This window comes from Phodopus roborovskii, unplaced genomic scaffold (genome assembly GCF_943737965.1).
Source record: "Phodopus roborovskii unplaced genomic scaffold, PHOROB, whole genome shotgun sequence".
NCBI lineage: Eukaryota > Metazoa > Chordata > Mammalia > Rodentia > Cricetidae > Phodopus > Phodopus roborovskii.
Window position 1 is genome coordinate 4614190 of NW_026126588.1, and position 14788 is coordinate 4628977.

General features: G+C 47.0%; 1 protein-coding gene across 2 annotated transcripts in view; it reads right to left on the reverse strand.

The window, feature by feature from the left end:
* Positions 1 to 5325: 5325 nt before the first annotated feature.
* Positions 5326 to 14788, reverse strand: part of Clic5 (chloride intracellular channel 5) — a 133777-nt gene continuing 124314 nt past the window's right edge. For both annotated transcript variants that reach the window (XM_051204254.1, XM_051204255.1), the window contains exons 5-6: positions 13004 to 13185; positions 5326 to 5844 (exon numbers count right to left, since the gene is read on the reverse strand). In XM_051204254.1, coding sequence (XP_051060211.1) covers positions 5677 to 5844; positions 13004 to 13185 — 350 coding nt within the window. In that variant the 3' untranslated portion in view covers positions 5326 to 5676. The remainder of the gene's footprint in view (positions 5845 to 13003; positions 13186 to 14788) is intronic.

Here is a 14788-nt window from a genome sequence, read left to right on the forward strand (position 1 = left end):
TAGTCCATTGTCATCATGGTGGAACGTGGCAGTATGCGAGAAGACAGTGTTGGAGAAGGAGCTGAGAGTTCTACATCTTGCTCCACAGGGAGAGTAAGGAGACTGTGTACCACATTGGGTATAACTTGAGCATATGAGATCTCAAGGCACACTCTCACAGTGACACACTTCCTCCAACAAGGCCATGCCTACTCCATTAAGACCACACCTCTTGATAGTGCCATTCCCTATGACCAAGCATGCAAATACATGAGTCTATGGGGTCCACAGTTTGCCAGTCAAACCGCCACACATACCCATTGGTGGCACCCGATGCAGTTGTTCAGTAACACTTCTAAGATTCTCAAAGGTTGTTCTCACTGTACAGATTCCCTATAAGATGGCCAAGGCCTTAGCTCATAGGTGGCTTCAGAGACCCTGGAAACCTCGGCTCTTAGTCAGTGATGTGATGCTGGGGATGGGATGGGACTCATGAGAAGCAGGAGGGAGCTTTGGGCACAAATAGGTTAATATTTTAACTCACACTAGATTGTAACTTGCTGGTCTACTTCTGGTTATGACGATGCAGAGGGAATGGGAAGCGTGGCTGGTAACGGTGTAATGTTTTATCTCACCCATGTGCTGTCAAAGAACTTATAGCCTGTGTACTTTAAAAGATGGAGCAGGAACACTGCGCACAAGCTTTTGGATTCCCTGCTTTTCTCTTCCCATTTCCTTCCCTTCCTTCATTCTTCCTCCTCCATTTCTCTTTTCCTTTATTCCATCCTTCTTTCTTCCTCCCTCTTTCCCCACCCCCTCCCCTTTTCCTTTCTGTCTATCATGGGGATCAAATACTTGGCATTCTGCACTATAAGGCTCTACCACAGAGCCATACCAAATTCCACCTTTTCATTTTTTGGTTTTGAGTTTTAAAACAGTGACCACTTTTCATGTAAAATTAAACAACCTTTATTTGAAAAAGGAGGGGTTTTTATGCGGTCATTTAAAACAGCCTAATCCCTCCCCCCAAAGAAGTCCAGTGATCTCTTTTTGTAATATTTGAAAATAAACCAACTTTATTTGAATCAGTCAATACCAAGCAAGACTGGGAAATACATTTACAGCTGGCTCAAGATATAAAGAATGCATTTGACTTGGTGTCTATTCAAAGGCATGTTACATTTAGTAAGGCTTGAAAGCAAGTCCTGTTTTCACCACAGTTAAGGGTCTCAAGAAAAGTGAGTTACCATCATTTGGAGTATCTAAGTATGATTGGAGCATCTAAGTATGATTCATTACAATTGTTAAGTTAGTTAATTTCTCAGTTTATAAAATGGGAAAACAAGGTGACTGGGGGTGGGGTGCAGAGGACAATTTAAACAGCAGCTGAATATTTTGCATGGTTTTATTCTGTTGTTTTGAGACAGGGTCTCATATAACAGGTTGGTCTCCAACTTGCTATGTAGCTGACTTTGAACTTTTGATCCTCCTGCCTCTACCTCCCCAGAGCTGAGATTGCAAGTGTTCACTACCAAGCCTGATTTATGTAGTGCTGGAGGTATGACCCAAGGCTTCACATGCGTGAAGTAAACACTCTACCATCCAAGACAGATCTTAGTCTGATATTTTCTAAAATATATCCTTGGTCAATGCTGGGACATCTTTAGCTGTATACAAAAATACTACATCTTCAAAACTGCTTTGCCAAACACCAGATTGATTTTTATAGAAAATACAGTTTAACTCAAACCCTATGTGGGGATAATGCTTTGTTTATTTTTGGTAGTGTATATGGGGGTAGTGGAGAACAGATCTATTTCCTTCAACATTAAATAGGGTTGTGCAGTTTGATTCATACTTACTAACAAGATGAAAGTGTTTTGAAAGTAGGCTGAGAAGGGATTATTGTAAAGGGGCAAGAGAATGCACTTAGAACTCCATGCAAGCTGTTAGTCTGAGTGGTAGAAAACAGTGGTTACAAGATCACTGACCTGCCTGTAGAAGGGCCCCACAGCCAATGACAAGATCCCGAACGTTCTCCCAACAGCAGAATCTGGTGCTTCATAGACACACTACTTTCCTTCACAATAACTAAAGATCTTTCTTGATGTCATATATATGTATAATATATATGATTACTTATGATACAAATGCATACTCTCAAAATATAACCAATGAGAATCATTGGACTTGATTTCAACCACCATGTTTCCAAGCAGGGTCACATTAGTTTTCTGATTCATTTTGCAGCTGAGCTAACTTATGGACCATGGAGGGGAACCCTAGAAGCACCTTCCAGACACCTATTGCTTCTAGAATGATTTGATTATAGATGCAAACTCTTTCAGTGATGGTGAACTCTTACTAGATGGACACCCAGCTCCTGTCTTGGCTTCCTTTGTAATACAATTGGCCTGGGTCTTGCAGGTTCCTGACACTCTTAGTCAACCTCTGTCTGTGCCAGGCATGCTCCATTCCAGGATGGTCCTAAAATGCTTAGGGTCCTCTCTCTGCAGCATGCCCCCCTCAAGGCACAGGCGCTGTCTTCACTACAGTTGCCTCACCTCACAAGAACCAGGAGGTACCAGAAACATGGCCCAAACCTCACTCTTGAAGCAGCTTCTTTTTGATGAAAAAAATCACGATCCTATCTGGTCCCACCAGCACCAGAAGGGAACACCAGGGACAGTGCCATCTACCAGGAAGCTGGAACTAGATTAGGATTTTCTGACTGTTTCCTACTTTGCAATTGATCTGCTTGCTGCCAGGAGCCTATCTAGACCCCCCCCCCCATTTAATGGTGAGATATACACACGCCTGTGACTCCGAATTTAGCCGCAATTTTTCTTTTCCAGGGGACTATGAAATGTTTTGAAACAACCAAAAATTCATTTTCTACCTTAGTGTGCATAGTTACCGATAGCTTAACAAATGACTTCTCTCTGGGTCAACCTAAGACCTAGGCAGCTTTAAGTAGGTAGATACAGTCAACTCAGGAATTCTGAATCTGACTTGTCTGTCTGCCTGTCTCAACTTCCACTTACTTCTTAACACACACAAGATCGCCATGTGACGATCCAAGGTGAGAAATAAATACAAAAGAATTAGCTGCATCAAGTGGCTTCCCTTTCTCTGTCACCCAAATGCTTCCTGCAGGACTGGCATGTTCAGAACAGCTCCGATCTGAGCTCTGCGGGTAGTGTCCACACTGCAAACGCTTGCACACGGTCTGAGCTGGGACTTGGAACCTCACCCCAGGCTGCCGATGGTGAATGGCACACTTGACAAGGTTAAGGTCAAAGCCCAAAGAAGTTGGAGCCTCAGGAGGAAAATCTCCTCTAGGGGTGGGGGAAGGGGTTAATCATCATTTGCTTCATTTCTGTTTTTATACACCATGACAATTATGTCCTGAGGCACTGGTCGGTCTCATTATGACTGCCTGATAACATTATTTCTGAGTTCAAGTGCTCGTAAGAGACTCCATTCTATAATCTCACCTCTATTTAAAGAGGTTATGACTTGTCCTGTAATACCCCACATTGCCTAAATATTGTTGTTATTTTTGTGAATCAGTAGGACCTTGTAGAAACAGTGTTGACTCGGTTTACTTTTAAAGACTTGTTGATTTCTGGGTTCAGACTGTCACACGAGGGTTCTGAGTATTCTCCCCTCCATCTGGGACCCTTCTATATGTATACTGATTTTCACTATCAGTCCACCTGCAGAACCTGGGGCTGTCTGGGGTTAATTAACCCAGCTTGCTTGTGAATTCTGGGAAGGATTCCTGAGAACAGCGTGGTTTCCTATTAATTAAACAGCCTTCAGGATGGTTGGTTCGAAAAGCTCCCCCCCCCCCCGCTCCTCCCGCCCTCAGGAGGCCCATTGGGGCTCTTCCCTGCAGTAAAAGGGCTGTTCCCTCAGCAGTGCTACACTTTTAAACATCCCCAGGGGAAGCTTGCTGAGAGCCTGTGGAAAGGTTCCCGTAGGGTGGAAATGAATCGACTCATTTTGTGTCTGCAAAGCCCTTTCAGGTTTATAAAACGTCCTAGCAGGCAGAGTCCTCTCTTCCCCAATGGGCTAGGGAGACCTCCCGCTTCCTCCCTCTTCGGATCAATGGCCACACTTTGCTTTGGCGATCCCTAGAGGCAGGTAGGTCCAGTGGCTGTTAGCACATGTTGATGTTTCTATGGAAAGGACCCGTGCTGCCTCGCCCTCCAGAGCAATGAGCCAAGTCCAGGGGCTTTCCGGCCCTCAGGAGCCTCGCCCTCCCCTGGCAGCCACACAGAAGGCAGGATTGTTGGAGATGAGGCCCAATGGATGGATTTCTCCCAAGCGCTCACTAGCTCATGGGTCGAGGAAGAGCTAATGATTAGCTCATTTGTCATAGCGCCTGGTCAGCCCAGGTTGCCACATTCAGGTCTCATGAGCTTTGTAGGTAAAATGCAAGGAGAATGACTAAGGAGAGAACTATTAGCTTAAAAAAAAAGTTGCTTTTTTTCTTAAAAGTCAGATGGTGGAAAAATCAACCTAGGACAGTGCATATTTTCCAAATTCGTGGCTTCCCAATGAGAAAGACCCATGGGCTTCCTTCCTAAGGTAGCCCTTCATCACACCATTCCCTAATAGAATTTCTCTTCCATCAGAGGCTGGGGTTGGATACTGGGAACCTGAGCACAGTCCGGTGGCAATCCACGTCCAGGTGACTAGAGAGAGGGCCTGGAAGATGTTTTTGGTTGATGTTGTAGTCTGGTTTTTTGGTTGGTAGGCGTGCCCTAACACCAGGCCAAGATTTAATAACGAGAGAAAAGATTGCTCTAAAGGTTTACTAGGCTGCATCAAACTCATAGCTTTATCTCCTCCCACCCCTCCTCCCATCTCTTACTCCAACCCAGAGCCACTCATGGAAGAACACAGTCACACACACTCATGTAAGCTCCATGTGGCTGTAGACCCTGCTGGGCCTTTTGGCATCAGCATTGTTTCCCAGAAGTCCCTCTCCAGTTGGGTCACCTCAGTTTAGAATTACAGGTCAATTACCTTTGTGGCAAAATGGAGACAGGCAGAAAGCTGGGATCAGTGCTGGCCGGGACATACTCAGGTTGCACCAGGTCCCAGCACTGCAGAAAACTGGGGTGGGTCCAAGGGGACATTAGAGTATGGCCCCCTGTCAGAAATAGTGAGCAGCTGAAACTGCTCTGCTGGATCCCTAAAGCCACACCCACCCGAGTCCCTCCCCCAGCGCTATCACCCAATCAAAGCACGGATCACTCCCTAAGATCGTATTCATCTGTGGCCTCGCAGTTACTGGGAAGATGGAAGTAGAAGAGAATCTGGCATTGAAGCTGATAAAGCATCTGGAAAAGCATTATGATATTGGCAGAAGGGACCGGTGACAATCCCTGGGAAGCTCTCCACACTGACTCCAGATACACTGAGCCTAGATCAGGCCAGCAGGCAGGCAGATCTGCTGCTGTGTCCTTTCCCCTTGCCAGGCTCCTGTGGGACATGACAGAAGGATGGCACTGATCTTAGAAGGGAGCAGGCTGGAGTTGAGTTCAGGGGTGCCAGCAAGATGTGGCCTAATTTTTCTTTCTTTTAAATCTTTCCTCAAGGCAACGAGGAAGATGAGTCTGTGGAGTTGAAGGCCTTTGGGAGATGAAGAATCCTCTGCGGAAGAATTGGGCCAGACAGCTAAGCTCAGGATCGACTGAGGCGTCTTGCTACATCTGCGTAGGCCAGCTCGATCTCGCTGTCAGCTGCACAGGTGTTGGTGAACTCATCCCGGGCATAGGCATTCTTGAGGTACCGCCACAAGCCTGTCATCTCAGCCGGAAGGTCATAGTTTCGGTACTTCTTCGCCACAATCTAAACAACGATGACAAGACAGAGGTGGTGTGAAGGCAGGACACAGGTTTCAGAGCCCTGATTTCACGGGAGATTGTGTATATCAGGTACATCTGCATGCAATGTGGTCCAGAGAAGCTGGCAAGAAAGACTAGCCAGATCAGCAAGCTCTGGGTTTGATTGAGAGAGCCTGCCTTAATGAGTCAAGTGGAAGAGAAATCGAGGATGACTCCTGACATCAACCTCAGGCCTCCACATGCAGGCACACACATGTTTATAGGCACCTGTGCATATTCATGCCTACAGGCATGCAAACATACATATACACACATCACACACACACACACACACACACACACATATGAAAGTGAAAAAAATATGCTGTGAGGGAAACTCCAAGTGATATGGAAAAACTTTTGAGACAGACATAGTGTATAGTATAACGTATTTGGAGAAATATGTATGACATCCACAAGCATATTACCAATAGAGTATCCACGTTCACATTGTCCAAGCCAACCTCAAACTTCCTATGCAACTTTGAATTCCTGCCTCCATCTCCCAAGTATAAGGATTACCTTGCTTGGTTCAAGTTTTCTTCATGTTTGGTCCCTCTTCTGCTTTGCTTTAAATAAGCACCCTTATCTTTGTGTGGTGTGTGGGGGCGACCCAGAAAAGTGAGCTGGGCATTGGAATATATGTATGTAAGTTCCAGATCTGCTGTGGAAGTGGGCCAGCGTGTTCTCTAACCTTTTCCTGTGTTGCCACACTTATGAGATATAGACAGGAGAAGCGTTGAAGTGTTGATGGAAACAGTGTCAGGGTTAGAGGGCTGATTCTGGGTCTCAGCTGACTGCACTCGTGATCCCGACTCCATCTGACAGCGGTGGCCAAGGACGAATTCGTGACACCACTCTGCGCCCTTATTTGTTTTTCTCTGACATGGAGGTGATAATCAGACTTACCTTGCAGAAATGGGTGAGTGGGCCTTGATAAAATGCTTAGGGGCAAGCCTGGCATACGGTCGACATTCAATAACCATTGTCTCCTAGGATCGATCCACTGGGACACGGCTTGTGCTCATTTTCACGCATTCACTTCCTTATACATGGAGGTGGGTGGGGCCACTTTCTCAATGAGGTCTGTGTAGTCAGGACAACTTTCTGGCCATGGGACCTATGAGTTCTCCCAGGACTGGCCTGGTACACAGAAGGGCCTTGCTCTTGGTTTATTGCTGTGCTAATATCAGCAAAGTCTTCGTATACTTTTAACAAGGGGCCCCTTGTTAACTCTTCATCAGAATGTGCCCATTGTTAGTGTTGCCTGTGGCCCTCAGGGTCGGGCAGGGGTAGCAGAGAGTAGTATCTCTCCAAGGGTTCTGCTTCTGACCTCCTTCATTTTCTCTAGGGGGTGGAGAGTGAAACCATGGGACCTGACATCCTCTGACTCCGAGACCAACCCCCCCCAGCTCTTTTGTGTGAGGGTTTCTCCTTCCTTCCCATATGGATGATGTGGGGTCCCCAGGAAATTATGTCAAGGAGAGGACAGTGATGGCCTACTCATTCCTAGGACCCTTCTACACTGGGGGAGCACACATCCCTTCCAGGCTCTCACTCCAGTTCCGAGTGCAACAATAAGATATGTTCTGTCCCAAGTCACAAATATGATGACAACATCCTTTTCCAGCTTGTAAGCAGCAGTAGGACATGGAGAGACCATGTTTTAATTTCTAGACCATTCTGTAATCCTAATTACCATATAGATTGGAACAGTGATAGTTTACAACACTGGCTCATGAACCCGCTCTCATCTGGGTGCTGTGTTAAGCTACTCAGAAATGAATGCAAGCTACTCATATCTCTAATGCACACTGCAAGGGCCATATTCCTATTGTTCAGACAAGAAAGGAGAGGGACAGTCATTTAGTAAGTAAGCTGTGGGTAAACAGCTGAATTTAATCTTTGATATCTTCAGTTATCTCAACAACAGACAAGGTGCATCGAGTTGTATGTGATGAAACTATTGTGTGTGTGTGTGTGTGTGTGTGTGTGTGTGTGTGTGTTGCAGAGGATTGACCCCAAGGCCCTCATGCATGCTAGGCAAACCCTCTGCATTAAGTCACATCCTTTGTCTTCCAAATCCTTTCACTTTAAAAATTATTTATCAATGAGCAAACTGAAGACAGAGAACATTGAAAGACTCATGACATGTCACAGGGTTTCTCAACCTGTGGGTCATGACCCTTTTGTGGGGCAAGGGACCCTTTCATGGGCGTCACCGAAAACCACCTGACAACACAGATATTTACACTGTGATGCGTGACTGACGTAGCTGGTTGGGGGTCACCACACGGTGAGGGACTTTGTTAAAGGGTCTCAGCGCTAGGAAGGGTGAAAACCACTGCGGGTTATAGGGACCATGGTGAGGGTGCTTGTCCACTGAGAAATCAGGGATGCTTGTTTCGGTTCCTGCTCTCCCCATAACTCTCCTCTCCATGCAGCCTATGCAAATGATGGAGAAGTAAGTCAACTCAGATCCAGGCCCTAAGTACCAGTTGTTAATCTATGACCGCCTACTGCTGCACTCAGAGAACGGCATCCTCGGGTTCAAACTCCCTGTGCTTTTGTCCTGCTTCTCTGTACCAGTTCGGACAGAAGAGTATTGCCTGCTACAACACTTGAACATTTCATTGTCTGTGTTGGAAAGGGAAACCGCCCCTATGCATGCCTGTCCAGGGTTAGGTCCTCAGTCTCACTCAGACTCAAAAAGTTAGCATCTCACGGCTTCTCTGTCTTTACGTCCACTCTCCTCTAATATTCATCGAGGCACCCTCAAAATTATTGCATTCTCCATCTGCCTCTTCCCTTTGAGAAAGAGCAGATGCATTTCACTGATTCTAGTCTTAGGGCTCAGGCTTTGTGGATGATGCCCTATGTGGCCCCATGTTCCTGTGTAGTAAGTTGTGACACCCTCCCTACCTCCATAGAATCTGTCCGGTCTTCGTAACCAGTGCTTACCTCTAAATTTGTCCCCCAGTTTGCTTTGTTGTTGTAATGTTGGGGTTGTGAACACCCTACTTGTCCTCACCATGGAAGTCTACAGGCTCTGAAGAAACCCTGTATCCCAGCAAGGCTGGAAGCCAGGGCGGGAGGCACACACCCCTTCCAGCGGGTCTGCTGTTTTTCTCTGTGGTGGCCACAGAGTCCTGTTTGTTATTTGCCCCTACACATTGTGCCAGCTCAGAAAGAGCAGGGCTTGACAGGACCTCAGCCACAGCCAACCATCTCTCTCTCCTCAAACGTCCAGGTTTAATCTCTGCAGGACCCACATCTGGAGGGCTCCAGGTTAACACATTTCCCCAACTTTGGAGTGGTCCCTGAGAAAGCACCTGCCTCCGAGCATGGCAACCTCCACGTACATCTGTTCTTCAAGATGCAGGACTTCTTGATAGGAAGTTTTCCTTTCCCAGCAGCGAACCCCAAAGAAGCCACTGTCCTGCTTGAGTGTGACCAGTAAACAAAGGCCATAGGTCAACATTAACCACCGGCTGTCCCAGAGCACCCTCCAGTCACTACAAGGCGAGGAGGGCCTTCTGGTTCGACCAGGGGTCTTTGAGAAGATATTTTCTTGGCTTGGAGCAAATCTGAACGGTGATGATTTTCTGAGCAGGGGAACTAGATGGAATTAGCCAGGTAGGCTAAAAATGGCACAAAGTAAAGCAGATAACGCTGCTGAGAGCTGCTGTGCATGGTTTGACCGGAAGGCATGAACTGGTAATGCAAATACGAGACTGAGGCAGAGTGATCTCTAATCAGAGAACAAACTGGAGCATTTATGTAGACTCTATGCCAGCTGATCTCAAAGAAATTGGGGCCAGGGGATGTTTGATACTGCTTGATAAAGCCATATTTTTGGTAGCGTTAGCAATTTAATTTGGGGTTTTATTTGTTTGTGGTGCTGGCTTTCAAGCCCGGTGGTCAACAAGAGCCATACTGATTAGTTTTTGTCAACTTTACACAAACTAGAGGCGTCCAGGAGAAGGAACTTCATCGGGTTGCACGTCTGTGGGGCCACTTTCTGGATTGTCCATAGACGTAAGAGTGCCCCGCCCACTGTGGGTGGTACCATCTCTAAGCAGGACTACGTAAGAGCGGTAACTGAGTAAACCAAGGGGGCAAGGCAGTGAGCAGGGTTCTTCCTTAGTCTCTGCTTCTGTGTTTGCCTCTAGGTTGCTGCTCTGACGCATATTTATGGTGGGCTCTGAAGTGAAAGTGTAAGCCAAATAAACCCCCAGGCTGCTCTTGGTAACTGTTTTATCCAAGCAACAGAAAAGCAAACTGGAAAAGGTATCCTGGGTGATCCTCATTAGCTTGAAAATGGCAGACATGCAATTGAAGAATCCATGCTTGCATTTACATGTGTATCTCTCTTCCAAGTTGCCCTACAGAGAACACAATCTCTGTGCTGAGCCAGGAAAATCACACCCCATGGAAGTTCAGACCAGGTTCTCAGTGAGTGTGGGCCACAGCCACTCAGCATCCTGAAACTGGGGACAGACGGGACAGGAAGGCGAGGGTGCACAGACATCCAGAGGAACTTCCTTGCTCATGGTCTGAATTGGCTGTTTCATATGAAAACAGTTAGCTCCCACAGCCCACATTAAATTTTGGCATCCGAGGCCAAATTGCCTTGGCTCCCCTTCGTGTTCTCTGCACTGCGGAGGTTTGCCAGGTCCCTGGATCAGATAAGCGGGATCAGCAGAAATCCAAGGAGACAGGAGTCCAGGCCCAGCCTTTGTTGCCTCCTAGGCCATCTCCCTTCTGATCCCCAACTTCCCTGAGATAGAAACGAGTGAACTGTCTCCAAGGACAGGGGATTAGCATGGTCCTTTAGCGCTGGATGGAGTTGAGGCATTCAGAGGATGGTGGAGAAGCCTGAGTGCCTTGTGTTTGCCTACTTTGACAAAGGACACGTAAGTGAGTTGCCCCTACATGTTAAAGTAGAGAGGAGAGAAAGGAGGAAGGGAAAGGAAGCAAGGGAATTTGATCCACACCTCTTCTTTTAGGCCTGAGAAAAATGGAATCTGAAAAGATCAAATGACTTGCTCCGGTCCTCCTTGCTAGTTGGTGGCAGACGATGAATTAGACTTGGGTCTTCTGATCTTTCCATTATATCACTAAGGCATGGTGTGACTGAATGGGCATTGCATATACATAATGGTTCTGCTTATTCCTCAGGGAAAGGAGAAGAAAGTACACTTTGGTGGGTGGGGTGTGTGATAATTAATAACTTCAAAGTAACATACTTGGCTGGTCCTACAAGAGATCTTTAGCTTGGCCCTGAGCCTAAAAAGTCTTCATATTCAAGTGTTGTATTGGCCTGCCCTAGAAGCATGTAATTCCCTCCCCAGTTTTAGCCCTAACCCAGGCCTGTGGGATACTCAAACATGGATGGCCAGCTAAGTGACTTCACCACAAGCTGGTGTGCATGCTGATCGGAGGAGAGTCTATGTATCTAGCTCAGTACTTCAGCTGATAGACCCTGCTGATGAACAATAGACTAGCCTTCTCCTCAGTGAGAGACAGACATAATATGGCTATCCTAAAAAGCACACAGGAGCTGATCATATTTATTAAAGGGCCACCACATTTGGAAAAGGCTCTGGTCTCACAGAATGAGATGGCAAGACATGGCCATAGAAAAAGCAGGTACTGTTTGGTCATAGGACCATATTGCATATTGCTCTTGGGTCTAGAACATGTCTAGAGCCTAGACAGTGAGCATCAAAAAGGATGGGGGTCAGGGTGAGCTGAGGAGATAAAGAACTTACTTTGCAAGCATGAGAACCTGAGTGTAGATTCCTAGTGTGAACCACACACAAAAACAGGTGCGAAGGTGAACACTTGGAATTCCAGTACTGGGAGACAGAGACAGGAGGGTCCCCAGAGCTCATTGGCCAACTAGTCTAACCAAATCGGTGTGCCCTGAGTTCAGCGAGAGACGCTGTCTTGAAAGAATAAGGTGGAGAGGAATTGAAGAAGACACCCAGTGTTAATGTGTAGCCTCCATGTGCACAGACTGAGATGCATGCACATGCACACACGTGTGCAAGCACACACACAGGAGGGGCAAGAGGCAGGGAAGGGAGAGAGGAAGAGAGGTGTCGGCATAGAGAGCTCGGAAGGATGCAAACACTATCTTCCGATGGCATTCAAAGAGGAATGGAGCTGTCCGGTGTCGCTCTGGAGAACGGGTGAACTCGGTAGAAGAAAAGGTGCTTTAATAATCAGAGCTACGTGGAACAGTAAGATGGGGGGGGCTCCTCATCGCTCAGAAATGGGCCCCCACACTGCAAGAAGGCTGTGGTTGTTTGAGACAACCCCTAAAATTTCCTGTCACTGCTTTCAGAATGTGACTTTTGTGTAGGGAAGGACTGCCGGTACGTGGTGCGGACGGGCAGCAGGCGCGTTGAGAGGAAGAGGCAATCTCTGCTCCACTCCTTTGCAGCCTCTACTGCTTCAGCCAATGGGGAGGAAAAATGGCAGGTGGGTACCCGAGGGAGCTTCTAGAGTGTGTGTATGGAGACCTCTGATGAGCCCTGGGGAACCATCTATGCAGGTAGGAAAGCACGGCGGGGGTAATTCTGAGACGGGGCTGTGATGCACTGCCCTTATTACACATTGAGCCCCTGTAGTGTAATAAGCAATTCCATACCTTGCTAAGTCCACAATATCCCTAGAGATAAACAACATATGACTATTTTAGAAATGAAAGCTCAAGGGCTAGAGAGATGGCCCAGAGGCTAAGAGCACTGGTTATTCTTCCAGAGGACCCAAGTTCAATTCCCAACACCACATGACAGCTCACAACTATCTCTAACTCCATTCCAGAGTATGTGATGCTCACTTCTGGCTTCCATGGGCACCAGGCACACTCTATGTACATAAATACATTCAGGTAAAACACACAGACATATACATTTTTTTTTAATTTAAGAAAATTAAATCTCAGAAAGTCGGGTCATCCAGCAAGCTGTGAAGGCTGATTTTGGTCTCTAACAGATCTGACTTCAGAGCCCGGGGTCGATCGTCTTGGCTCCCAGGAGTTACCAGCCTTGATTCATCCACCCAGTTGGCTGGGCCTGAGATGAAGGTACCACCCATACACAGACCTCTCTTACCTTGACCACATGCAGCTTGGGGAGCAGATTGCAGTCGGCCAGGGTCAGCTCATCCCCGTCCAGGAACTTGCGCTGGGAACCTTTCTCATCCCCACGGGTGTTGGCATCAATTTCCTCTGGCAGAGGGGTGTTCAGGTAGTCATTCAGCTTCTTTAGTGCCTTTGTCAAGCCCCTCTCAAGGGCTGTCACGGAAGAACAAAACAATGGTCAGTTGTCTTCTTGCCAAATACAGTCACAGGGCTTCGGAGAAGACGGGGTGTGCTGAGCCACATCCCACCATTGCTCACCATTTCAACACATACTAATCCCTAGTAGCTATGGGCATGTTTCTAACCAAGTGTACTAATAGTCTAAAAGGGTGAACCCTAGGGCCAGAGAGATGGCCCAGCAGTCACTGCTCTACCAAGACTGGAATTTGTTTCTCGGTGTACCTGCCAGGTAACGCATGGCTACCTATAACCAGCTCTAGGGAATCTAACACCCTCCTCTGACCTCTGTGGCCACTTGTGTGTGTGCTCACGTACACACACACACACACACACACACACACACACACACACACACACTCACAGAAATTAAGTAAATCTGAAAAACTAGCCAACTAGTAAACACTAGCTATTTCTTTAATTTGATCAAAACACCAGCTACTCCTTTTAATTTGATTACATTTCTTTTACTTTGATTAAGCTGTGCCTCCTATTTAATAAGGAATTCCAGCAGCTAGAGAGCATGGCAGCATATCTAGAGCTTATCTCCAGCAGCCCCAACATAAGACAACGTCCATTTTCTTGTTTTACCTATTTTTATTTTGCCAATGATTGACAACACACACACACAAACACACACACACACACACACACACACACACACACACACACATGTTTTGCAAAAAGGGCTGATTTAGTAGTTAAAAATGACAAGAAGTAGTCCTTAGATAGGACCAGTTTTTGTGGTATCATTCTCTTTGACTAACCTAGCTGGAGAAGGGGAGGGGGCCTTGAGGGACAGGACATAGGAATGAGAGGAGACTTGCAGAGGCGCACTGGAGGGTCGTCTAGAGCAGCTCAAAGCTGTCCCAAATGGCCAGACCAATGCACCAGACAGGAATGGCCATCAACAGTGTGCACTCAGTTCCACTTGCATAGAGAGTGTCACCTGCCAGGGATGCAGCTGAAAGGAAGAACACCTAAAGGGAGACGAGGTGGCAGAGGCATTTCTATTCCTATCCTGATTAATTGGCCACTAATCCATTTAGACACACAGGGGCATAGAACATTTTCATCATAGAAAGATAGCGTGGAAACTTTGCACCTTAAATAGACAGGGTCGTTGCAGAATAGGTGGCTGGTTGGTCATTAACCACCCTACCTGTGACACCAGCCCTCCTCAGCCCCCCTCCCCCAAGGCTCTGTTTGACAGATGCTCCCGAGATCCCAGCAGTCACAGCTGATCCACATGGCCACAGATCCAAGGGGGACATCGCCATCCAGAGGAGAAACTGTGGGGTTTTTCCTCCTTGTCGTGGCTTTCCAGATGTGCCTTCTATTAATTAGCCACTCCCACATAACCCACTTTTGTCTTTTCATAGGAGGCCCTTTGTTTGAGACAATGGGAGGGCACCAGTCTGGGACAATGCTGCTGAACACTTCCTGGAATGCTTGGAAACCAGCTAGAGGCTGGCCGTTAGTTTCTCAATACGTCCTTCTCCCTGGTGTGACATTTGAACTCGTCTTCATCATCTGCTTTGTGTTTCCAGTTTGAGAGAATAGAGCGAGAAGGGCTGGG